We start from the raw sequence: 25,376 nt of genomic DNA, 5'->3' as shown, positions 1-25,376 counted from the left end.
AGGCAGATTTAGCAAGTATTCCCACCTACAACGAATGATGAGGTCTGTAATTTTTATTGTATGTAAAGTTCAACTGTGAGAGAATATAAAAAATCCACAAAATCACATTGCATGATGTTTAGATAATTATTTAGCATTTTATTGACTAAAATAAGTTTTGGATCCCCTACCAATGAGCAAGAATTCTGGCTCTTTCAGCGCTGTCAGTTTTCCTTGGAGAAGCTCTTCCTTCTCTGCACTCATTACCTGCATTAATTCTACATGTTAGAACTTGTTTCCTTTATAAAAGACACTTGTCCACACAGTCAAACAGTTAAACTACAATCTCTCCCACCATGGGCAAGACCAAAGAGCTGTCTAAGGACCCCAGGGACAAAATTGTAGACCATCACGAGGACTCAATTGGCTACAGAACAATAGGCAAGCAGCTTGGTGAGAAGACAACTGTTGGCACAATTATTAGAAAATGGAAGAAACAGTAGATCCTCGGTCTGGGGCTCCATGCAAGATCTAATCTCCTGGGGTAAGGACAATTCTGAGAAAGGTCAGCTGGGAACACAGTTTCAAAGATTACCATTCATAAGACACTACACCATCATGGATGAAAATCATGCAGGGCTTGCAAGGGCCCCTTGCTCATGCCAGCACATGTCCAGGCACAAAATAGAACTTTTTAGTATAAACTCCACTTGCCTCGAAAATCTGACTGGGCCAAAATACTGGCTGCAAACTTGGTCAAAAAATACAGGAAAGTATGACCTCTGTAATTTGTTTCTGTACTAAATATTATGTTCTGTTTTTCCATGGTATAAACTGCTTAAATTCATCCAATAAAATGCTAATTAATTATTTAAAAATCCTACAATGTGATTTTCTGAATTTTTTTAGATTCTGTCTCTCATAGTTGAAGTGTACCTACAATAAAAACTCCCCCATTGTACCTGTTGAATATATATATATATAGAAAATAGGAGGGCACTCACCAAGGTGCAGTTTCTGTTTTTTCTTCAGGCACATTTTCCTTTATTAGAGAACAAACCTGTCGCTGTTTTTGCTGTGCATTGAGTGCATTGAGTCTCCCCTGGTATGTAACATTTTGGTTATCTAATAAAGGAAAATGTGCCTGAAGAAATATCAGAAACTTCATCTTGGTGAGCGCCCTCCCGTTTTCTTTATCTCTATATGTTGCTAGCTGTTTATGTGAGGATTGAGCACCCTAAAATAGGGTTCATGACGCAGACAGTGTTGACTGCAGAGTGTATAACAGTGAAATCGCATGGATGACAAAAAGCTGCAGTTGCATATGAAATAGGGGATAGTTGCCATCTTATGCTTCTTTACATTAAGTACCTGTTGAATGCTGCTTATTATTTTTTTGAACCATATATCTATCCATCCATCTATCTATCCATCTCACATTTAACCATGATCTATGATCTATTTATATACAGTATATGCAAGTGCTTCTCAATAAATTAGAATATCAGCAAAAAGATTTTTTTTTCAATAATTCAATTCAAAAAGTGAAGCTCGTATTATATAGAGTGATTACAAAGAGAGTGAACTTTTTTGAGTGTTTATTTATGTTGATGAATATGGCTTACAGCCAAGTAAAACCCAGAAGTAACTATCTCAAAAAATTAGAATAATTAATCCAAAACACCTGCAAAGGCTTCCTTCACATTTTAAAAGGTCCCTTAGTCTGATTCAGTAGGCGACACAGTCATGGAGAAGACTGCTGAGTTGACAGATGTCCAGTAGGGAGTCACTGACAGACTCCACAAAGAGGGTAAGCCACAAAAGGTTATTGCTAAAGAAGCCGGCTGTTCACATAGTGCTGTATCAAAGCATGTTAATGGGAAGTTAAGTGGAAGGAAAAACAGTTGTAGAAAAGGTGCACAAAGAACTGGGATAACTGCAGCTTTGATTGGATTGTTAAGAAAAGGCCATTCAAAAATTTGGGAAAGTTTCACATGGATTAGTCTGCTGCTGGAGTCAATGCAGTCTATGAAGTAATTAAAAAAGGTTTAATACCTACAGTATCACTGTGCTTGATAGGCCTATAGGCCAGCAAACTCATCTGATCTTAAACCATGGAGAATCTATGGGGTATTGTCAAGAGGAAGATGAGAGACTCCAGACCTAAAAATCAGAGAAGGTAAAGGTTGCTATCTCTGTTGCGCCATCAGCTGATCCCCTCCATGCCACGATGCAGTGATTCATGCAAAAGGAGCCCCTACCAAGTATTGAGTGCATTAACTGTACATACTTTTCATTTGGCCAACATTTCTGTATTCAAAAAATTTTAACAGTTGGTCTTATATAATATTCTAATCTTTTCAGATATTGACCGTTTTTTCTTGACTATAACCATAATCATCATTACCATAAATAACATAACATAAATAAATACGTGCTTAAAAAAGTTCACTAAGTTTGTATATATGAATTTCACTTTTTGAATTAAAATACTAAAATTCAAAATGGCTGATATATGTATAGATTAACAGAAAGTGTCATGTAAACCCCTAATGCAAGTGTGAACTGGGGCTAAGGACCATGTTGGCAGTGTGGACTCTTCTCACAAGACCAGAACTTATAATTGGGTCTTTGTTAGCTCTGTTCTTTTGATGGAAAGAATAGTGCCGCACCTTGTAGCGCTCCTATTCTTCCCATATAATTTAAAGAGCTGGCTACAGGGGCTGCAAAAGAATTTCAAATGACCAATGTGCGACTAAATAAATACATATTCATGCTTGAAAAAGTTCATTCTGTTTGTATATATGAATTTCACTATTTGAATTAAAATACTAAAATTCAAAATGGCCGATATTCTAATTTATTGAGAAACACATATATATGTATAGATTAACAATTTATCTCTATCTATCTATCTCACTATTAATAAAACTGATTAAATAACAAATGGTAAAAAAAAGTTTTTAAAAAATGTTTATTTACAGGTTCTAAAAGTGGTAGCGTTAAGGCAGAAATATATACAGAATTAGTGTAGATGGGGCACATGATCATATACGTGTCATCTGAATACCCATTGCAACATAAACAGGAGTTTTGTGTCATTGTAGGGTTAATTGAATATACTATATAGCGAAGAGATAATACCTCTAGAAATACAGTAGTTTTTTTCATATGAACTCATATGGGGTCATGGAGGGGATTAGTTCCTAGTTTTCCACCATAGATATGAGTGAGGATGAGCTGAGGGAGCAAAGTAAAGTTCCTATGTGAAATAATGGGTAGATGTCTGGAAGAACAGTTGGCGCCAGAGTTTCAAAAAGTAGAAGATGTAGGGGGTTGTGGCACGTAAATTAGGAGAGTGTCCATGTCCCAGAATGTGGCTAACAGAGTGGAAGGTCGAAGGAGACTGGATTCAAAGATAAACCACAAAAGAGTAGCTAGGCCGGCATTAAGAGTAGTCAATTGGGCTCATTGGCTGCATAATAATATTTAAGCAGGTGGGGAACAGACCTTTAAAAATAAAAGGTAAAGGGAGGCATCTAAATAAGCAGAGGAATTTTGGATTTTTTTCCCTAAATTTATCCTTCTCACTGAAGAGATCATAGAGTTATTCCATGCAGCAATGTTGTTTGCCATCTAAGCTGTTTGTATAGTGGGGTTTAATAAGTAGAATATAGCGTTTCAAAAGAGGACTTAATCTTGTGTATTTACCCTGCAAGGCAATACCGTAGTGTAGATTGAGCAATTTTTATGTATTAGGGATATTACATTATGTATAGGGATATTACAATATAGCGCTTCTGTTTTGTTGTAATTCACTTTCAGGACAGAGCCTGCCTCAAATCTGTCTAGATCAGGCAAGGTTGTATGTGGTTTCGTGACCATGAGCAAGAGATCATCTGAAAACAAATTGACTTTGTACTGTTGATTTCCCACTTCTATTTAAAAAAAGAGGTACCTGGAGAGTGGGGGCACACGGGTGCAAGCTTTGCGTCCAACCACCAGGGTAATAAGCACAGGACAGAGGGGTGCAACCCTAGTGTAATACTGCAAATGTAGATAAATAAAATGGGTGTTGATGAAACTCTCACCTGATGCCCAGTGAAAGTAAGCCTTGGATATGATCTTTGAGTAGTGATGGCAGCCGATCCTTGTATCATCCGTGTTGAACCCAGGCCAGTCGTCCTCGGTAACAGCGGAAGGAGATGCAAAAGCCTGTGGATGAAGGTAAGGTGTTCGGATCGGCGCTTGACACAACCAAAGAGGGATTGGAGCCTTGTGAGTATATTGTCACTTATTGTTATAGACTTGCGACGTGTTTCAGCTCCGGACTGGAGCTTTCATCATGCCTGATGAACAATATGACAGTGAGTAACCAGTAGTTAGAATAGGTTATCTCAGGAACTTATTTGGGGTGATCTAGAGGAAGTTAGTCCACAGTGTCTAATGATGGTGGAGAAATCACAGGGGGAAAGTGTTGTTTGATGACTTGCGACCAGGAGCGTCCTTCACCAAGACAGAGTGCACACAGTGCGCTGTTGATTCTGCACATGGAACTGTAGTGAGAATTGAAAGCCCCAATTGTTGCATATTCCTGCTCTCTGGAGTGATTGTTTGATTACGCACAGAGATCGGCAAATGATTAGGATAGATGGAGCCAGTTCGGCATATAACTCCAGTTAGTTGCACCACATTTTGGGCGCACACAGTAGATAATCCCTCATTTCCGAGTAGTGCATCTTAAGAACAAAATCTCTTAGTTGTGAACGGTTTACCGGTTTGGTAGGAGTCCTATGAATGTAACCACCTCTGGCAACAAGGCAGCAAAGTGATTAAAGACAGCCTCACATAGAACGGTAATGGACTCTGGGAGGCCTATAATTTGGAGATTGCCCCTCCTGCTATGATTCTCCAGTTATTCGCACTTCACTCCTGTAGCAACTGTAGTTAGTTGACAATATCAGTCATGTTTTGCTCAAGATCAGTCGCTCTTTGCCCGAGATTGTTTATTTCGGCTGAGATGTTCATGACAACTCCAAGTTCTGATCTAAACATGGCTTGGATTTTAGCAAACAATATAGATCCCTTAAAGGGGCTAGGTCAACTGTTTTCTTTTTCTTGTCGGTGTTCAGGACAAGGCCTGCCTCATTATCACCGTGCCTCGTTCTCGCGAGAACTGTTCTTGAAGCATGAGACGCAGTGAAATTCTGTGACACATTTTCTCTCTGTAGCAGAGGAGCTGATGTCTCCATCCCCTATTCCGTACTCATCTCTATCTGCCTCCTGTGAACGCAGATAAAGGTTATAATAAGCAGAAAGTTACCAGAACAGTAGGGAAAGTTTCCTGCTGATCTAGAGACATCTGGGACTCCAGTTAATAGGTCCAGAGCCCAGGCCTGGATATTTTGGCCTAGAGCCACCCCCAAAAGATCTAGGCCTAGAGACACACTAATGATGATCCAGCTTTGTTTGGGACATAAAACTACTGGTACATAAGGGCCTGTGGGAGGTTTAGTGTTCTAAAATGCCTTGAGAGTTTAGTGTTGTAAAAATGGATGACAGTGTCCTTTCAATGGGTGTCTGCTATAGGGCTTAACCAGTGAGCTTCTCGATAAACGGTCGTGGATACTGGCTGCATCAAGTACTATTATCCATACTAGCGAGACTCCTGTAGGGAAAGTGGCACTGATCATAAAATAAGTCCCAACTGTGACCTCTACAAACCCTTTTGTTCTGGCACTGATTCTTCATGTATGACGAAATATTGAAAACAGTCCCTGATTTAAGAACACCTGACTTACATACGACCCCTAGTTACAAACGGACCTCTGGATATTGGTAATTTACTGTACTTTAGCCCTAGGCTACAATAAACAGCTATAACAGTTATCACATGTGTCTGTAATTAAGATTTATTGTTAATCCTGGTTCTTATGACAAAAAAATTTTGTCTGGGGTTACAATTATAAAATATACAGTTCCGACTTACATACAAACTCAACTTAAGGACAAACCTCCAGACCCTATCTTGTACGCAACCCGGGGACTGCCTATTTAGGATTCCGTGTTGGGCACATTCTCATTGTTAAAGCATAGAGAGCCAAAAAGGGTTTAGTGTTGGCAGATTAGATTATTACATGTAATGAAAAGTCTAAGAGGCTAGAAACATTAGCCTTTCTGATCAGGAAAAAATTGCCTCTTTTAGCTAAGTTTTAAGGCAGATTTCTTAACATCAAATATGACTTTCAGGAAGTTTTATCACATGACGTGGGTATATTTATGCAAGCAGAAATAGATTCCCAACTAAAGACCGGATTAAAACTCACAATCTCCACTCTCTACTAAGCCATAGAGATACAATGCCTTTATCCACTAGATGATGGACTTATATATAGATAGCACATGGAGACTTATAGCCACTGACGCGCTTCTGTGGAAGTCTGGGAAATATGCAAATACATTTACCAGGCTGGGCGGACTTAATTGGCAAAGTCTTTGTAAGGAAAGATCTTACTTCCTGACTCTAGTCAAAAAAAAAATCAAAAAATCAACTATGCTTTACTGATGAAATGCATAAACATCGAAACAGCGCTGTTCTTCTATGGATTTACAATGCGTCAGAATAAAGAAAAATTTTGGCAACATCATCACCAGTATACACGTACTACTTATTGTCCGATTATAGTACTCAAAAAGGTTTTTGTATACTACCTTGTATTAATCGCATAGTCAGCTCATATCCATTCTACTCTACTAACATGCCCCAGTATAGTCACTTCACACCTCCTATACAGGCCTTTTAATAATGTGCCTCTAATTTATAGCATTGTATATATTATAAATTACTTAACATGATGACACGTCTGCTTTCTGCAGTTTTATAACCCTGGACACTGAATTAAGGAAATTGGAATCTGGAGCCTTTCAAGGACTTGGAAAGATCACTGAAATGTGAGTATCCCCCCAACAAACCTTTCTAAATGAGATCCATAGGATTAATGGAATACGAGATCTATAGGGGCACATTTATCATGGGGTAGAAAGGTCTAAATAATCACATTCAATAAGAGGATCATTATATTCAACACTTTTATAATGCTCTGGTCACACCACATTCTTATTACTTTAGTACATACAATAATAGTTGTTATAAATTGGGGTTGGTGGTGTAATGGTGCTTTTTATGTTACAAATGAGTTACCTGAATAGTGGATGTATATGTGCAGTAATACATTATAGTGGTGAGGTTGTGGAATAAATGAATACTATTCAGTATAAGAGTATATGTCTGAAGACCACAGCTCCTAGGCCCCTTGAAGGTGGGGAGGGAATTGTGTCGGTCTTCTGCCTTAAAGAGAACCCGTCATGCAAAATAACCCCCTAATCTAAATATATTTTCATAAACTGCCATAAGAAAGCATTGCCTCTATCTCTTCATTGTCCCTCTACATGCCTGTAAACCTAAGCAATGAGGTCCTAAAGCTGTATGCAAATGACCTGTGAAATCTCCAATGAGTCATTAGCATATTCAAGCTGTCCGGCTTATTCATGAGTGGGAGGCACAGCCACACCCCCACTGCTTGACTGACAGCCTGTATAATGGTGTAATGACTACTCCATGCATACCTGCCAACTGTCCCGATTTCAGCGTGACAGTCCCGGTTTTTAACCCCTGTCCCGCTGGAACGGGCAGCTAAGATAAAGTCCCGATTAGTCCCTCCCCCGCACTACCTGTGGTTGTCCCGGCTCCGTGTCCCGCCCCCAGCGCAGCCTCCCTCTTCCTGCTGTGTTCAGGTCCGTGGAATCTCCTGCACAGCCCGGCACCTCCCCCATCAACGCCCCCAGCCCAGGGACCAATGAGAGCCCAGTGTCCTCCCCCAGGGCTGTTCTATGAATGGAGCACAGGCTGCAGCCTTGGAGGATCTCTTATCTGTAAGTGTATATCAGCTCTCTGCCCCCTCCCCCTCTTCCCCCCCTCTCACAGCCCAGGAGACAGCACATGATGTAGCAGAGCCGGGAGTGTCCTGGAGCAGCAGCAGCAGTGATGTCAGGTATCTGTCACTGCTGTCTGCATAGGCAGCTCAAGTGTTAAATACTCTCATAGACCCCCTGCCAAATAGGACACCCCCCCCCCCCCCAGTGCCTGCTATTCTGCTTTTATTTTACTAGATGTGACTTAACCCCTTAACCACCAGGCTCTTATTTATTCTTGCGTTTCCGTTTTTAATTCCCCACTTTCAATGTTCTATAACTTGTTATTTTTCCATGTGCAGAGCTGTGTGCGGCTTGTTTTCTGTGTAACACATTGTCCTCTCTAGTAACGGTATTATATATTCCGCGCCATGTACAGGGAAGCAGGAAAAAATCCGAATGCAGCGATATTGGTGAAAAAACACATTTGCGCCATTTTCTTTTGTGCCCTGTTTCTACAGATTTCACTGTGTGCCCCACATGACACCTCTGCTTTATTCTTTGGTCGGTACTATCACAGAGACACCACATTTATAGAAGAATTATTATGTTTTAGATTTTTTTAAAAAATGTAAATCTTTTGTAGAAAAAAAATTCTTCATTTTGCCATACTTTGAGGCCAATAACTTTTCTATACTTCGGTGTGCAGAGCTGTGTAAAGAGGACCTGTCAGCCTGAAAAACAGCACTAGGAGGGCGCGATCACATGGTGCGTTATGTCCTGCGTTTTCATTGTGTTTGAATCGCATTACATCAGCTGAGGAGGCGATTTGCCTAATTACATTACTGTTAACGTTTCCGTTTACAGAACGCACTCTAAACGCAATGTCAACGCATGCGTTAACAAGCGTAAACAGTAATGTAATTAGGCAAATCGCCTCTCTTCAGCTGTTGTAATGCATTTCAAACGCAATGAAAACACAGGCAAACGCACTGTGTGAATGCGCCCAGCGATGTTACTAAAGTAAGCAGCTCCTAGTGCTAAGACAGACGCATCAGTGCTACACTGATAGCGTTACCGGAAACCTCTGATAACACTAACAAACACCGCTGCGCTTGTACCCTAGGAACGCCAGACCGCTCTCAAAGGGGTCCGACGTATTCATGAGGGGGCGGTCCCTCTTCCCCTGACCGCCCCGCTCGTTCCATAGGCTGGCGGTGACTGCCGCGTGTCATGCCCACAATCCCACCCCCTCATGAATACGCCGCTTTGAGAGTGGTCCGGCGTTTGTAGTGTACAGTGCGGCAGTGTTAGTTAGCGTTATCAGAGGTTTCTGTGTAACACCGCTGCGTTTGGTTTAGCACTAGGAGCTGATTACTTTAGTAACATCTAGTGCCGAATTTCTGGGTGACAGGTCCTCTTTAAGGTGTCATTTTTGCGGTATGAGATGACACTTATATTAATACCATTTTGGGGACATCTTATTGAGCGGGTGCACGGAGCATGTCACAATAATTCAGTGCATCCGCCACAGTGTGTGTTATTTGTGTCTTCCAGGACCGTGCATGCTGTGGACTACTTCGGATTCGAAGGATTACGTCGATGACCAACATTTCTAACAAATAAAATGGTCAACGAGGGTGTCTGCGTTCTTTGTTCAATTAAATTTATATTTGTTAAAAATGGTGTGATTTATTTTTTTGCGACACTCTTCATAGTTTGCCGTAGTAGTGGTGCCAGCTAGATGACGGTGCTCATTACTAAGGGCTGGCCTTAGTGTTTGCCTTAATTTTTTTGGCAAATTCACACTAAGGCCTATACCATTACCCCTGTACCCACCGCCACCAGGGGTGCCGGGAAGAGCCGGGTACAAACCAGTACCTGACCGTCTATAGATTGGCAGGTAGTGGGGCGGCCGCAGGCTGTTATTGTTGCGCTGGAATAGCCCCCTAACAGTGGCCTATCCCAGCTCAGTAATGGCAGGCTGCTGCTGCTTTTTTGTATCTGGCTGATTTGAACAATAGGGGGTACCCCATGCCGTTTTTCCCCCCATTTTTTTGTAAAAATGGGTGAAACAGCCTGGGAGCCCCCTTTTAAGGAGGGACCCCACGCATATTTTTGTCAAAAATTTGAAGAAAAAACGGCATGGGGTGCCCCCTATTTTTCAAATCAGCCAGATACAAAAAAGCAGCAGCAGCCTGCCATTACTGAGCTGGGATAGCCCACTGTTAGGGGGCTATTCCAGCGCAACAATAACAGCCTGCAGCCGCCCCACTACCTGACCATCTATAGACGGTCAGGTACTGGTTTGCACCCGGCTCTTCCCGGCACCCCTGGTGGCGGTGGGTACCGGGGTAATGGTATGGGCGTTAGTGTGAATTTGCCAAAAAAATTAAGACAAACACTAAGGCCAGCCCTTAGTAATGAGCACCGTCATCTAGCCGGCACCACTACTACGGCAAACTATGAAGTGTCGCAAAAAAATAAATCACACCATTTTTAACAAATATAAGTTTAATTAAACAAAGAACGCAGACACACCCTCGTTGACCATTTTATTTGTTAGAAATGTCGGTTATCGACGTAATCCTTCGAATCCGAAGTAGTCCACAGCAGGTACGGTCCTGGAAGACACAAATAACACAAACACACAAAAAAGGACACACAGCCATGGGGGGGGGGGGGACATGCTCGTTGCCTGGGGGGGAGGGCATGCTCATTGTCTAGGGGGGGATATGCTCGTTGTCTAGGGGGGGGACATGCTCGTTGTCTAGGGGGGGCATGCTCGTTGTCTAGGGGGGGGGCATGCTCGTTGTCTAGGGGGGGACATGCTCGTTGTCTAGGGGGGGACATGCTCGTTGTCTAGGGGGGGATATGCTCGTTGTCTAGGGGGACTGACATGCTCGTTGTCTAGGGGGGGGCATGCTCGTTGTCTAGGGGGGGCATGCTCGTTGTCTAGGGGGGGCATGCTCGTTGTCTAGGGGGGGGCATGCTCGTTGTCTAGGGGGGACATGCTCGTTGTCTGGGGGGGCATGCTCGTTGTCTAGGGGGGGCATGCTCGTTGTCTGGGGGGGGCATGCTCGTTGTCTAGGGGGGACATGCTCGTTGTCTAGGGGGGGGACATGCTCGTTGTCTAGGGGGGGCATGCTCGTTGTCTAGGGGGGGGGCATGCTCGTTGTCTAGGGGGGGACATGCTCTTTGTCTAGGGGGGGACATGCTCGTTGTCTAGGGGGGGACATGCTCGTTGTCTAGGGGGGGGGGGATATGCTCGTTGTCTAGGGGGGGGGGGACATGCTCGTTGTCTAGGGGGGGCATGCTCGTTGTCTAGGGGGGGCATGCTCGTTGTCTAGGGGGGACATGCTTGTTGTCTAGGGGGGGGGGACATGCTCGTTGTCTAGGGGGGCATGCTCGTTGTCCAGGGGGAGGCATGCTCGTTGTCTAGGGGGGGGCATGCTCGTTGTCTAGGGGGGGATGCTTGTTGTCTAGGGGGGGCATGCTCGTTGTCTAGGGGGGACATGCTCGTTGTCTAGGGGGGGGACATGCTCGTTGTCTAGGGGGGGGACATGCTCGTTGTCTAGGGGGGGACATGCTCGTTGTCTAGGGGGGGCATGCTCGTTGTCTAGGGGGGGGGGACATGCTCGTTGTCTAGGGGGGGCATGCTCGTTGTCTAGGGGGGGCATGCTCGTTGTCTAGGGGGGCATGCTCGTTGTCTAGGGGGGCATGCTCGTTGTCTAGGGGGGGGCATGCTCGTTGTCTAGGGGGGACATGCTCGTTGTCTAGGGGGGGACATGCTCGTTATCTAGGGGGGGGACATGCTCGTTGTCTAGGGGGGGGCATGCTCGTTGTCAAGGGGGGGACATGCTCCTTGTCTAGGGGAGGGGCATATTGTCTGGGGGGGGCATGCTCGTTGTCTGGGGGGGGACATGCTCGTTGTCTGGGGGGGGCATGCTCGTTGTCTGGGGGGGTGTATGCTCGTTGTCTAGGGGGAGTGGAATATGCCCCCCAATTATATACATAAATATATATTGGTGCCAGTGGGGTTAATCAGTATGTGTGTGTGTATATATATATATATATATATATATATATATATATACATTGGTGTCAGTGGATGCGTTGGAGGTATGAGCAGTGGCGTGGCCAAGGGGTGTGGTTAGGGGGCGTGGATAGGGTGTGGCTTCTGTGGGTAAAAAAATCGCATTTTGTCCCTCTTTCTCCTCCGCAAAAGTTGGGAGGTATGTCCATGTGCTTGCTGGTGGCCACGCCCCCTGCAGCCTGTGTGTGTATGTGTATGTGAAAGATACAACAGCTCCAGGATGCAGCCATGTTACAGCAGAACATGTCAGATTCATGTGTAGCTGATGTCTGTGTCTTTCACCTGTGTATTAGGAGGATGCAGCATGCCAGCAGATGCAGCACACACACTAGCAATGCTTTACTATACATTACACACAGACATGAGCAGGGGGAGGAGAGGGGAGGGGTAACAGGAGTGACATCACTGCCTCTGACTATGTGATCAGCCTAATTTACATAATAAAGAAAAGATTATTTTGCAATGATTAATGTATGAATTGACTAGATAAAGGCTGGGATGGATTCTTGTGAGCTGCTCCAACAGGTAGAAGTGACAAGACTAGTGACACAGACCTGATGACAGGTGTCCTTTAATGCACTGTACATATATACATTGACACTGACATGGATGTGTGCACATAATAACCCACACATACATATACACTGATGCAGGAGTGAGGTTCAAATGTTTAACCACAGTATCCCAACTGAAGCATTAAGAAATGGGTTGTAGGAACATGGCAAACTCCCATAGGGGTGTGACTAATATGTTACAAGAATAATTAAATATAGTTCTGGGAAAATAAGGACCCCAAATGTTTGCAAATATTGCATTATAGAGTCACTTTCATTCAATTAAGATAATAATATGCACTGCTTTCTAGAGGTAAATAGGGCTGCTAGTGTTAAATGGGTTGGCCACATTCAGTAAATAATTGATACTATTTGTGTAATGAAAAGTTATACAATTTTTCAATGTACTTTCTGTATCTATTCCTCATGGTTTTCTAGATCTCTGATAGCTGCACTTCTATAGAAAGCTTCTCTATATACTTCCAGTGGTAAGAATCTGTCCGTGTGATGTGATGTACACGCAGATGCATGATCCGTTATTATCACTGATTACCACTGGAAGTAAACTTAGAAGCTTTATATAGAAGCAAAGCAAGCATCTAGAAAGCAGTGAGGAATTGATATGGAAAGTATAATGGATAATTGTATAACTTTTCCTTACTCAAACTTATTGGTAGCCGGTCAGCACTCGGTGACCCTTCCCTCATGCTCGCGGACAAACAAACTGGTATCAATAGGAAAAAAGATCCCGGCACCTCGAGGTAGGTTGCAAACGCGTTTTTCGGCTTCTACTTTCCTTACTCAATCCATCTCAATTATTTGTTGAAAGTGGACAACCCCTTTGAGGGGCATTAATGTATATTCCATAATAATTATAATTGCTTATGGCTAAATATCTCCAGACTAGACAAATACAAAATAACAGAATGATACTGCCGTGCTCGTGCTCATAGTGAATAAAAATCTCCTTAGCACCACTCAATGACCATTTAGTAGCAGATACGATTGCATTGACTGAATCCAATGACAAGGTTCCAGTTACCATTGATGTATCCGACTGTACTATGTAGCTCTACACTTTTTCCATCTTTTCCATTTGGTCCAAGCTGCTTTGACAACTTTTTCCATTTGGCTCCAAGTTTTTCCATCATTCTCTTTATCCCTTTGTAACCTAAAGTATACAAACTCTACATCTTGCATTTACCCCCAATTTTTTTTCTTCATTTTTCTTCATTTGCTCCATTAGCCCCTTATTATTAACCTGTGTTGTGCAGAGTCCCCAAATACACATCAACTCACCAGTCTTCGTAGCCTGCTGTGGGACTTACTACTGAGAAAAGAGGAAAGTAGTAATTCCTGGGTCAAACGGCTGCTGTTTGTAATATCTTACTATCCATGGATAGTAAATTGAGGTGCCCTTGATACAGATAGAAATAAGAACCAAGAAGTTAACATAAGGTTGCAGTTTCAACCATTTACAAAATATGGGTATGCACACTTGACACATATGACAGGCTATTGTAACTCTGTTAATAGTTAAAGGAAATCCACCACATGAATGCAGTATTTCCAGACCAAGCATACTTACATGCTGGCATGTGCATCTGAAACAGGATTGGTTCTTCTTTTTGCGTGGAATATCTGGGAATTGTGAATAAATCACAGGTTATACAACTGTTTTCAGGCAATGATAAACCTCCCATATTATCCTTCTACCCAAGAGTAAATTTACATATGTTGAAGCGAATGGGATCCCATTGCGCTACCACTGAGATATTGTTATGTTGATGCTATATAATGCTTCAATCTATTAAAACACATAAAAATTGCTCTCTTTAGTGCGTAGTCAATCACTTGTGGCCTGTGTAAGTGTAAAGACAAAGAAAATTCTGTAAAACTCTATCCAGTTATGCAGCTGCATTTTATATTTACGTTTGCAAGAAATCTGTGCCCTTTAACAGAGTCAGCTTGAGTGATCCTATAATAGTGGCAGACACAGTTCTCATACATCTATGACAATCAGTGTCACATTAGCATCAGAGACTATAGTTGTCCTGAGAGGTGAAGCTCCACAGCACATTACATTACTCCAGAATCCAGCAGTAGTCTCAGCTTCCTCCCACACAGATGCCAGAAAGGACGTTGCTGGTAATGGCTGGTTGTGTTATTCTAAGCTCCCGGCCTGCAAAAACTTTATGTAAGAGTAGAAAAGGAAAATAAACCTGCGGCAGACAGTGTATGTTTATAAGGTGTGATACTGGCGGCTTGTGGGGCAATTATAGAAATGAGGAGATTTTGACACTTCTCAGATTCCAGTGTGGGGGAGCTGCCAAAAAGTTAGATGGCAAGTGCAGATTCTCCTGGATACAACTTTACAGATGTTGTCCTGATATCAGAGCTCAAGCTCCTGGGGTCAGATCTACCACACATCAGGTAATACAGTAGCTGATGGGTTAAATATTCAGTCTGTTATTATTCCTATTACTATATTTGTTACAAAGATCACCAACCAAGCTTGTTTCTGCCAAGCTTTTCACTTCTCCTGTTCAGAATCTGCTACTGGGAAAATTGGTGGGACAGGGTGGGACATTAGCTCCAGCCCCCGCCAGGTGCTGGCCGCTCCCCCCCACTGCCGCTGACTCCGCCCCCGATGTCCGTGTCGGGACTTCAACTCTATCTGTGTCAGTAGAATACACAGATAGAACTAAATGACCGGATGGTGCAAGGAGCTATTAGCTCTCTGCATCCTCATCGTTCCCCTGCTGAGGCTGTGATGCCGGCAGCCGTAGAGTAATGCTAAGAGAGGGGGCCTGCAATACGAGGAAGAGATAAGAGGCTGCAATATGAGGGAGAGGATTGAAAATATGAGGGGGAGAAGAGAGGGGCCACAGTATGAGGGGGAGATGAGAGGGGCCACAGTATGAGGGGGAGATGAGAGGGGCCACAATATGAGGGGAAGATGAGAGAGGCCACAGTATGAAAAGGAGATGAGAGGGGCCACAATATGAGGGGAAGATGAGAGGGGGCCACAATATGAGGGGGAGATGAGATTCCACAATATGAGTGGGAGGTGATGGGCTACAATAGGAGCTGGCAGATGTACTAATTGCTTTTGATATGTCCTACCTAATTCTGGACTTTACATCCATGTTCACAAGATTGAATTACATTTGAATTACAGAATCTCCTCCAGGAACGCAGGTGTGTTTAGACTTAAATGCTTGCATTAGGTAAGTAGCAGCAAAGCATGTTGCTACTTACTGAACACAAGCATTTAGGTCTAAACACATCTTTCTCAGTATAAAATTTGGTGGGTGGTTTGGGTGGCCATGGACGCCCTAGAAGGCTTGTACCCTGGGCTACCTCCCAAACCGCCTATATTATAATCCATTACTGTGTTAAAACAATGTTCCCTATTTCAGCTCAGCAATTTGTTGTACATTCAGTAGAAATTCTGTTCTGCATCCTTGCTGGATAGGGATCTAGCTCAGTAGCTTCAGCGCCCCCTGCTGGATGAGCTATCATGGCACTGACATCAGTCGGAGGGACCTGTGTTTAGAGGCGACTAACACATGTTTCTAGAGAGCCCTTCGCTCAGCTCTCAACCTGCTGCCACTTCCAGGCTGAGCAGGGGGTCAGCCAAAACTTGTGCTATGCTACGCCCGCTGACATCATACTGACTGGGATTATAGCTGATAAAGTTCTGATCTAAGCACATATGGATTGGGTTATGATTGCTCACCTCACTGCTTAACCCCTTCCTTGGGTAAAAGGGTCATAGAAAATTGTCTGTCACCAGTCAGTATGTGGGGCACTCTTTCCTCTCATTTGCAGTGATGTGTATTCTGTTTCTGGAGAATGCTGAGCTGCATCGGCTTAAAACTCCAAGACAAGTCTGGAAAAGCCAGAGGTGGAGGTCTGAAACAAACCAAGTTCATGTTTCTGCTGAAAGCCACTTTATTTTTATTTTTTTCTTGCAGAGAAATCCGAAGTCTTATGAATCTCAATTGTATTGAAGCCGGGGCATTCAAGGATCTGCCAATGTTAAATTACCTGTAAGTACAATAGGGTGTATTCAGCACGCAGCTAGTTTACATTTATGAGATATTGGCACTGTTTCTCAGTGTACCACACAGACACCTTAAATAGGTTGTACTAAAATAAAATAATACTTATGGGAATAGATAAGTAGATAAGTAATAAATACTAACTGCAACAAACTCCCCTGCTGCTTTATTACTGACACCACTCCCCTTAGTGCACTTGACTACCTGGGTGCTTCCCAGCGTAATTGAAAACACTAGGACAGTTGTTGAAGGCCGCACCTCAGGCTGCGCTCACACGTGGCGTTTGCGTGTTTTAGTAAATGCGATGTAAACACAATCTTACTTTAATAGGTACTACGTGAACACCATAAGTAAAGCCTCTTCAAGTTTATTGAGGGTGCTATCAAACAATGCAAGACATAAGGTGCTGGCTACCGATCACATCAATTTACGTGTGACGGCACCCTGAATAGGACAGCTGACCCAAAAAGCAATGTGAAAAGACAAGGAACTATTTATTACCTTACTAACCCCCCCCGCCCCCGTCCCCCCCATCCCCCCCAATAAAGTCAATGAGAACCATTAATCTTAAAGGAAACCTACCACATGAAATTCAACTTATAAGCTTCAAATACCGACCACCAGCTCAGGGTGAGCTGGTGCGGGAGCATATTTTCATTATTCTCCTAAACCGCTGTATTGCGGTTTAAACACTTTTGTCATCTTTATATGTGAAGCCGGTTCGCCACATCGTGGTAGAAAGTGCCAGAGAGCCGGTGATGTCACGCGCGCATGGTGCACCGAACCGGCTTCACATATAAAGATTACTAAAGTGTTTAAACCGCAATACAGCGGTTTAGGAGAATAATAAAAATATGCTCCGGCACCAGCTCACCCTGAGCTGGTGCTCGCTATTTGAAGCTTACAAGTTGAATTTCACGTGGTAGGTTTCCTTTAAGTCTGGAAACAAGTTTCTATTTTTTTTTCAGGCTTTGTGCTTCCCGATTTATCTTAGTAGTTGATAAATGAGACCATGTGAGTCTTTTGTCTGAAAAGTCACATAAAAGTGTCAAATGTTTAAGCAATCCCTTGCCTACAACTGCTCTTAACTGGAGTTTATTTGGGAAAAAAATTGTGATATTCAAATGCCAATCCGGCCGCCAGTGTGGCAGTATTTCCGGGTCCGTTCATCTTTGTTGTAGGTCCTGGCCTCTATGCTGGGTCCCTTAGCTGTTACTGGACATAACGGCCCAGATATATTAAAGCTGGTGCACTGTGCATTAGTTTTCTTTGCACCTGCTTTGTGAAAGTTGTGCTACATTATTTAATAGTGTCGCACGCTCTTAGGTAATCTGGTAAATTTTTATGATGAGACACAGTTGCACCTATATTTTTTTTTGTGCACTTTGCATTTTGCCGTTTAATTCAATATTTTGTCACATATTAGTTATAAATGTGTTGAAAACCACAAACACACACTACCGTGCCCCTTTACGTGTACAGTATTAAAAAGTGTCAGCAAAATGTAACCACGACACGACTGTGGTGCACGAACATAACAAATACATGTACAAGCTCCAAAGATTTTTATGCAAACGTGGACAAAAAACTGGCGCAGATAAAATAACATCTCTGTGCCAATGTGACTTGGGGATCCGTGGTCTCTCACCTTGGGGATGTGGTGCTGCTATCTTTCTTCCCCTCTGTGAGCTGTAGATGATGGGATGTTGCCTGTGATCAAGCTCCTAGTGCTGTGTCAGGCTGACACTCTTCTCACTCACACATTGGCCCAGATTTTTAAAATGTCCATGGTGCACCAGATAATACAATATTGGTGCACAGTGTTCAATTATTTGGTGCAATCTTTTTGGAGCACTTTCAGCGTGTGACACAATTGTATTGAATAGCAATAATAAATGTGTTGCTTACTCTGACTAAGCAGTTCCTCGCTCCTATAGGTGCACAGATTAAAGTGTTGGACAAAGTGCAGCCACAACACTAAAGTGGAACAGACACAAAGACATATCTTTTTATTAGACAGAAAACTGGTGCAAGCACATTGTTATAATGAATCAGAAGATCAGAGGTTTTACTTGTACTGTTTCTTTAATAGTCTGAGGTTTTGGGGGTGATTTGTGTATGGAACTTAAAATGTGGTATCTTCTTTTTTTCAGAGGGATTTTAAACACCGGCCTGTCAATTTTTCCAGATTTAAGTCAAATTCATTCTCTGTTTGGCAGTGTCTTTGTGTAAGTTACATGATTAGTTGGTTACATGGTTAAGGGCATATTGCTGCAGCAGAACAATACATCTTATGTAAAGTAGCCCTAAAGACCAATACCAGAACCAAATATTACCATTATAAGAGATTACTGAAGAAGATCCCAACCATTACCACTATATCGTGACTGAATAATAGCTGCTGGTTTTCAAAAAGAAACCACCAAGCTGGGACTTAACCCTGCACTGGTTTTGCAGCACATCTCTACACTAGGCTCCAAAAAGAGTCACTTAAAGTATAGTATCCTCTGGATAACAACCGTATTCCACACTGTGCTTCTAAATTATATATATTCCTCACAACTGAACACAGTGTTTTGTGTCACCCACGCATAGAACATACTCTTTACTATATTATTATATGTACTAGACGCCCCAATACAAAAACAACCTAATGAAATTATATAGTGCTCTACAAATTATTTTTTTTTCATTTGCCGCACCGCTTAATAAATTTATTTACACCACCTAATAAATATACATCACAAGCGTAATAAATTTATGCCCCACAATCCATTTATTGTTTTTGGCAGCTTTTGGTGGGTCTGCTGTACCTATGAGTCCCACGGCTATGTGGTTTACCTTGACTGGACGCTTGCCACTGTTTGTCTGGGACTGCTGGCTTCAGTTCACGCAGGGCTTCTGGGTGTGTAACACTGGAAGTCAGATGAAGAGCTTAAAGATAGGGATCCTAGTTTCAGTGCTCTTCGTTCCCTGGTAGTGGTGGCCTCTGGTGGCACTACTTGCTGTAGTCCACTTTTTGCTAACAGAGCTGGGAAACTGTAGTCAATATAACAATGGAAGGGCAAGCCAGGTAGGGACTTATTTACTAGAAAATATGTATTGTACAGTTGCAAACTTTTTGATTAGACCATAAATTGTTGGAAATTTTAGTGGAAAAACCAACCTCATGTTAGGTGCATTGGCTACTTGCACAGCTTCATTACTCATGCCAAGCCACAAGCTATACCACAGGTTCAATGGTTTATCATGCATCATATCTACTGAGATTTACTGCTCTGAAGAGTAGTCTGCTTATCCTCTTGGTCTCTTTGCAGGGAGATTGCGGATAATCCTAACATGGCAATTGTGCCTTCCAATGCATTTCAGGGACTGTCTAGTGGATTTCTGACCCTGTGAGTAGTTTTTAAAGCTTCTACACTGTTTTTCATGTTTTATGTGAATTTCTATTTTATTAATTTCTCCTCTGTTTCCTCAGTAAACTCTACAACAATGGTTTTACTGAATTGCAGAGCCATGCCTTCAATGGCACCAACCTGACTGTCGTGTAAGTAGTCACTGATTCACGGGGCACCAAAATTCAACACAGTATCATCGCCATTAATGTAATATATTTCTTCTTGGGAAAGGTTTAAATACTCAGCAGTCACTGGGACACTTGTACTCTGCATCATATAGAACCCTCTAAAATTCAGCAGTAAGTAGGACCCGCCCTCATATTCTTAGAAGTAACTATAATTCTCCATACTCATCTGTTACTGGGAATTTCTAATACTCCACAGTCACTATGATTTATAACTAGCACCTCCTGCTTTCACTAGTGAGCAAAGATGGAAATACATATTGGACTGATGTCTAATGAACTTGACATTTTATGTGTATTGGGATCTGTTGACGTTCCTCTAACATCAGATGTCGTCAGGAGAAAGAAAAGCTGGCCTAATATTCCAGTAGTTTGTCAAGCAGATTAACACATTCCAGATTATTTTTCTATCTTGGCCAGTGCAGTGGCATCATGCAAAAAATCAACTTTGAAGTGAGATCTAAATTGTTGTTTAAAATTAAGGAGACAAAGTTTTGCACTCAAGTCAAGCTCTCCCTGTCTCATCTAGTTGCTGAACCTGTGTACAGAAAAATCACGGTCACTGTGCATGTCAGCCAATGCGTCTGCATGGGTGACTACTCTAATTCACTTCCATACATTAGTGTATTAGTTTGGACAAGTGATCAGATAATTACTTGTTCAAGTCCTAGAGAGGCACAGTAAAAAAAAGGCCCCAAAATGCCTTATATTCTAAAACTTCTGCATATGATAAAAAAGAAAGATGAACACAAAACTACACATATATGGTATCACAGAGACCGTAAGGACCCGTCAGTAGTGAATCTGTGTGGTGACCACCCAAAGAAAAAAAATTGGAAAAACACAGATTTTTGTGCATCCAACCAAACAAAAATGTAATAAAAAGTTATCAAAAAGCTATATAATTGAGATAACGCTGTAATAGAACTGACCCGTAAAACATAAATTACATTATGTATATATATATATATATATGCCATTCGGTGTATATATTTTTCATCCCTGCCAAAAAAAGTTAATAAAATGTAGTTGATGAGGTATTGCCACCCCAAAAAATACTGTTACTGTATTCCTTGAAGGGTTAAGTTTCCAAAATGAGGTCACTTTTTAGTGGTTTCACTTGTTCTAGTATCCTGCACTTGAAATTTGTTACAGCAAAATTTGCCTTCCAAAAGACAATTAGTGGGTTATTCCTGCATTCTACAGAAACTGGGTAACATACTAGGGGGAACTTTTTCCTGTTAACCTGTTCTAAAATTTAAATTTGCCAATTTCATTCATATGAGCCATTGTTAATTCCTATAAAACATCTGTGGTGTTAACATTCTCAGTATTCCCCATGGCAAATTATTTGAGTGGTTTTCTTTCTATAATAGGGTCATTTGTGAGGGCTTTCCACGGTTCTGGTCATAAAAACATAGTAATCAAAATTTTTCTTCAAAAGCGCAAATGTGCTCCTTCCCTTCTGCGCTCTGTTATGGGTCCATGAAGTGGTTTATATCCACATGTGTTGTATTGCAATACTCATGTTTTCTCTGTTTATCCTGCATGAACATTTAAACTTTAGGGCTAAATAAACATTTTGTCAAAATTTTAAAATTCTGTATAGAACCTCCATTTTGTTTTAATTCTTGTTAGATGCTTAAAGGGTTAACAAGCTTAACAAAGGCAGTTTTGACCAGTTTAAGGGGAGTGTCTAATCAATAGAACTTTTAGAACCTGTATAAATAGGAATTCCTTGAAAATCTTGAAAATTGCTGTTTAATTTGTAAGCCTCCTAACATCATGATAAAATAAAATTTAAAAATTCCGTTAACATAAAGCAGACGTATGGTTAATATTAGTTAGTAACCTATTTGGGAGGTTAGACCAACTGTATGATGAGCATATTATTTATAAATCAGAAAATCGCAAATTTTCACAAAATATGGTGGCGATCAGGTGCTATAACAGCTGTGAGTCTATGCTACAACAGCAGTAATACTATGTTTATATGGTTTATTTTAGGTTGTAGTATTTCCATATTAACCCTTATGTATTTCAGTATTCTTCCCACACCAGGACGCTCCATCACGTCCTGCTTTTGGAAGGGGCTCACGAGCAGAGTCGGCATCAGAAGCATATCGTAGCTGACACCGTGCTCTAGCACAAATACACAAACACCCCCCCCCCCACACACACACACATATTTGGTATCACCGCATTTTATAATTGTAACTCCACACAAATTTATTTTGGTCTCGTGACAATTGGATTTTAAAAGTGTTGGGTTGTCATAAGAACCAGTATTAACAAAAAAGCTTAATTACAGACACCTTTTATAACTCCTGTTTATTGTAGCCTAGGGCTAAGGTACAGTAAATTACCAATTACCAGAGGTCTGTTTGTAGCTGGGGGTCGTCTGTAAGTCGGGTGTTCTAAAGTAGGGGACCGCCTGTAAATGTTCTGAAAATAGATAATTTAATTTTAATGCCATTAAAAAATGCTCTAATAAGTTATAAAAAAGTTACACACTTGCAAAAAATAAGCCCTTAACCAGATTTGTCAGCCGAATAATATTATGCCTCTGAAAAGATGCAGAATATTTTCTTCATATTACCGTATATACTCGTGAATAAGCCGAGTTTTTCAGCACAAAAAATGTGCTGAAAAACATCCCCTCGGCTTATACACGAGTCAATACTGACTAAAATTGACTAAAAAAATAATATACTTATATACTCACCCTCCGGTGGCCCCGATGCGCAGCGCTGCTCCCCCGATGTCATCGCGGCTCCTCTTCTGGCTTCCCGGCTGTTCTTCTTCCTTCAGCGTGCTGGGCGCCGCCATGCTCTTCTCGCGGGCGGCGCCTAGTATGACGTCAGCAGTGGCGCGTCATACTAGGCGCCGCCCGCGAGAAGAACATAACGGCGCCCAGCAAGCTGAAGCAAGAATAGGAGCCGTGATGCCATCGGGGGAGCAGCGCTGCGCATCGGGGCGCACGGTGAGTATATATCTTTATTTTTTTATTCTGCTGGGGGCACGGCTGTATACTACTGGGGGCACGGCCCTATACTACTGGGGGCACGGCTCTATACTACTGGGGGCACGGCTGTATACTACTGGGGGCAGGGCTGTATACTACTGGGGGCACGGCTCTATACTACTGGGGGCACGGCTGTATACTACTGGGGGCAGGGCTGTATACTACTGGGGGCAGGCTGGGCTGTATACTACTGGGGGCAGGCTGGGCTGTATACTACTGGGGGCTGGCTGGCTATATACTGGGGGGTCTGTGACCAATGCATTTCCCACCCTCGGCTTATACTCGAGTCAATAGGTTTTCCCAGTTTTTTGTGGTAAAATTAGGGGTCTCGGCTTATACTCGGGTCGGCTTATACTCGAGTATATACGGTAGTTTTTATTCAGTAAAATTGGGGAAAAAATATTAAAAATCTATATAAATTAGGAATTTCCATAATCGTGGCAACCCGTAGAATAAAAATAACATATTTTTATGGTATGGTTCTTCCATTCTATGCCCGGCTGTGTACCCATACAGCAGTTTACCGCCACATATGGGGTATTGGATATCGGATATTGGGTATCAAACTTTGTGGAGCTTTTTGTCATTTAATCCATTGCAAATGTTTAATTTCTCACAGAGAATGAATGTATTGTCCATTTTGTTTTAACATCTATAAAACACCTAAAGAGTTAAAAAAAAAACTTCTTAAAAGTGCTTTTTCATGCATTGAGGAGTGTAGTTATAATAATGGGGTAATTTACAAGTCTTGCTATTATTTCGGCCCGAAAGCTGAGCAGGTCCCTACAATTATAGGTTTATACATAGATTTTCCAAAAACTGTGAAAAATGGTACCCAAATTCTAAGCCTCATAACATTGTAGTAAAGTATGTGGAATAATTAAAAAAAAAACATAAAGCAGACATTTGTGAAATGTAAGATATCAATCAAAAGTAGATAATATAGAACTTGGAAAATAAAGATTTTTTTTTGAAATTTCTGACAAATTTCCGTTTTTTTTTTATTACTAAACACAAAAGATATTATCCAAATTTTTTAACTAATTTAAAATACACTATGTCAGCGTTCCGGCCGACAGATCCAGTTGGCACATGCTGCAAGTGTGAAAGGGGCCTTACTCATAGATCCAGGCACTGTAACTTTGGTATTCTTCTTATATTTGTTATCCATGGCCTCTTTCCTTTTATAATCAATTCATTATGCTAATGAGACTCAGACTGTGTTTCCAGAGTGCCTCCATGCTGCAGTTGCACAAACTGCTACAATGAGCAGAACAGGTCTCCCCTCCCCTGCACTTCCTGTAGCTGTTAGATTACACAGAGAGCAGAGAGAAAGCAGGGGGTTGGGTGAGACATGTGCAACACCCTCGCCGATGCAATGGCGAAGGAGTGCTTGCGAATACGTCCCACAGCATGTCATCACATCACACAGGGGACATTGCAGTGGTAGCTCCTGCCTGGCAAGGCAGGAGTTAAGTGTTTTGTATGATTCAAGATCTGTCATCCAATCACTTGTATTGCATTCTGTCTAATGTAAGCTGAGATGTAATTGGAGGAGCAGCCACCACCTGACAAGGGGAGTTACAAAACCCCTGGCCAGGAATGTTCTAGAGAAGTCTCTCTCAGGAGAGAGAGGAGAGCAGTCTCTCCCAGGAGGGAGAAGAGACCAGTTCCAGTCAGACCCTCTGGGTCTGCAGGGCACAAGATCAGAACAGCTAGAAACTAGTTTAGCCTAGCTAGAAGAGAAGCAGACTGGGTTACCCCAGTCCAGACTCTATTCAGCCAGCATACCAGATAAGAGCAGGAAGAGCCTAGCCCCTGCCTCTGAAGAGTGGAGCTAATAGATTAGAGTTAGTGAGGAAAGGGGTATCATCCTACCTTCAAGGGTGATACCTGAAGCACTCCAGGACAAGCTGAAGCTTCCTATTAGGACACAGCTACCTCCCAGCCTGCCCTCTGCATCCAGGCTGGCGATCTACCTCCTGAGGCTCCCTCCAAAAGCATCTCAGTACTCCACCATCTTGTTAAAGGCACGTTGCTGATGTTCCTGTCGGTTCCAATAAAGAACTGTAAGTGTTTCTGTTCAACCTCTGCCTCTGTCTGGTCCCTGCTACTCCGGCTGTCACCATCACGGGCACCCTGTCCACCACACAGAGACTCA

At 42.3% G+C, this 25,376-nt stretch overlaps 1 protein-coding gene across 5 annotated transcripts in view; it reads left to right on the top strand.

The window, feature by feature from the left end:
- The window catches only part of TSHR (thyroid stimulating hormone receptor), a 143,938-nt gene that overhangs the window by 105,204 nt on the left and 13,358 nt on the right, over positions 1-25,376 (top strand). For 3 of the 5 annotated variants that reach the window (XM_072116748.1, XM_072116746.1, XM_072116747.1), the window contains 5 exons: positions 6,856-6,930; positions 16,521-16,595; positions 18,761-18,835; positions 19,925-20,002; positions 20,086-20,154. In XM_072116748.1, the coding sequence (XP_071972849.1) occupies positions 6,856-6,930; positions 16,521-16,595; positions 18,761-18,835; positions 19,925-20,002; positions 20,086-20,154 (372 nt within the window). Of the gene's footprint in view, positions 1-6,382; positions 6,477-6,855; positions 6,931-16,520; positions 16,596-18,760; positions 18,836-19,924; positions 20,003-20,085; positions 20,155-25,376 lie in introns of those variants that run through there. The other 2 variants (XM_072116750.1, XM_072116749.1) reach the window with 2 other exon arrangements.

The sequence above is a fragment of the Engystomops pustulosus genome, chromosome 7 (assembly GCF_040894005.1).
Source record: "Engystomops pustulosus chromosome 7, aEngPut4.maternal, whole genome shotgun sequence".
Lineage (NCBI taxonomy): Eukaryota > Metazoa > Chordata > Amphibia > Anura > Leptodactylidae > Engystomops > Engystomops pustulosus.
Note: the sequence above shows the minus strand (reverse complement) of the source record. Positions and strands in the feature narration are given on the sequence as shown.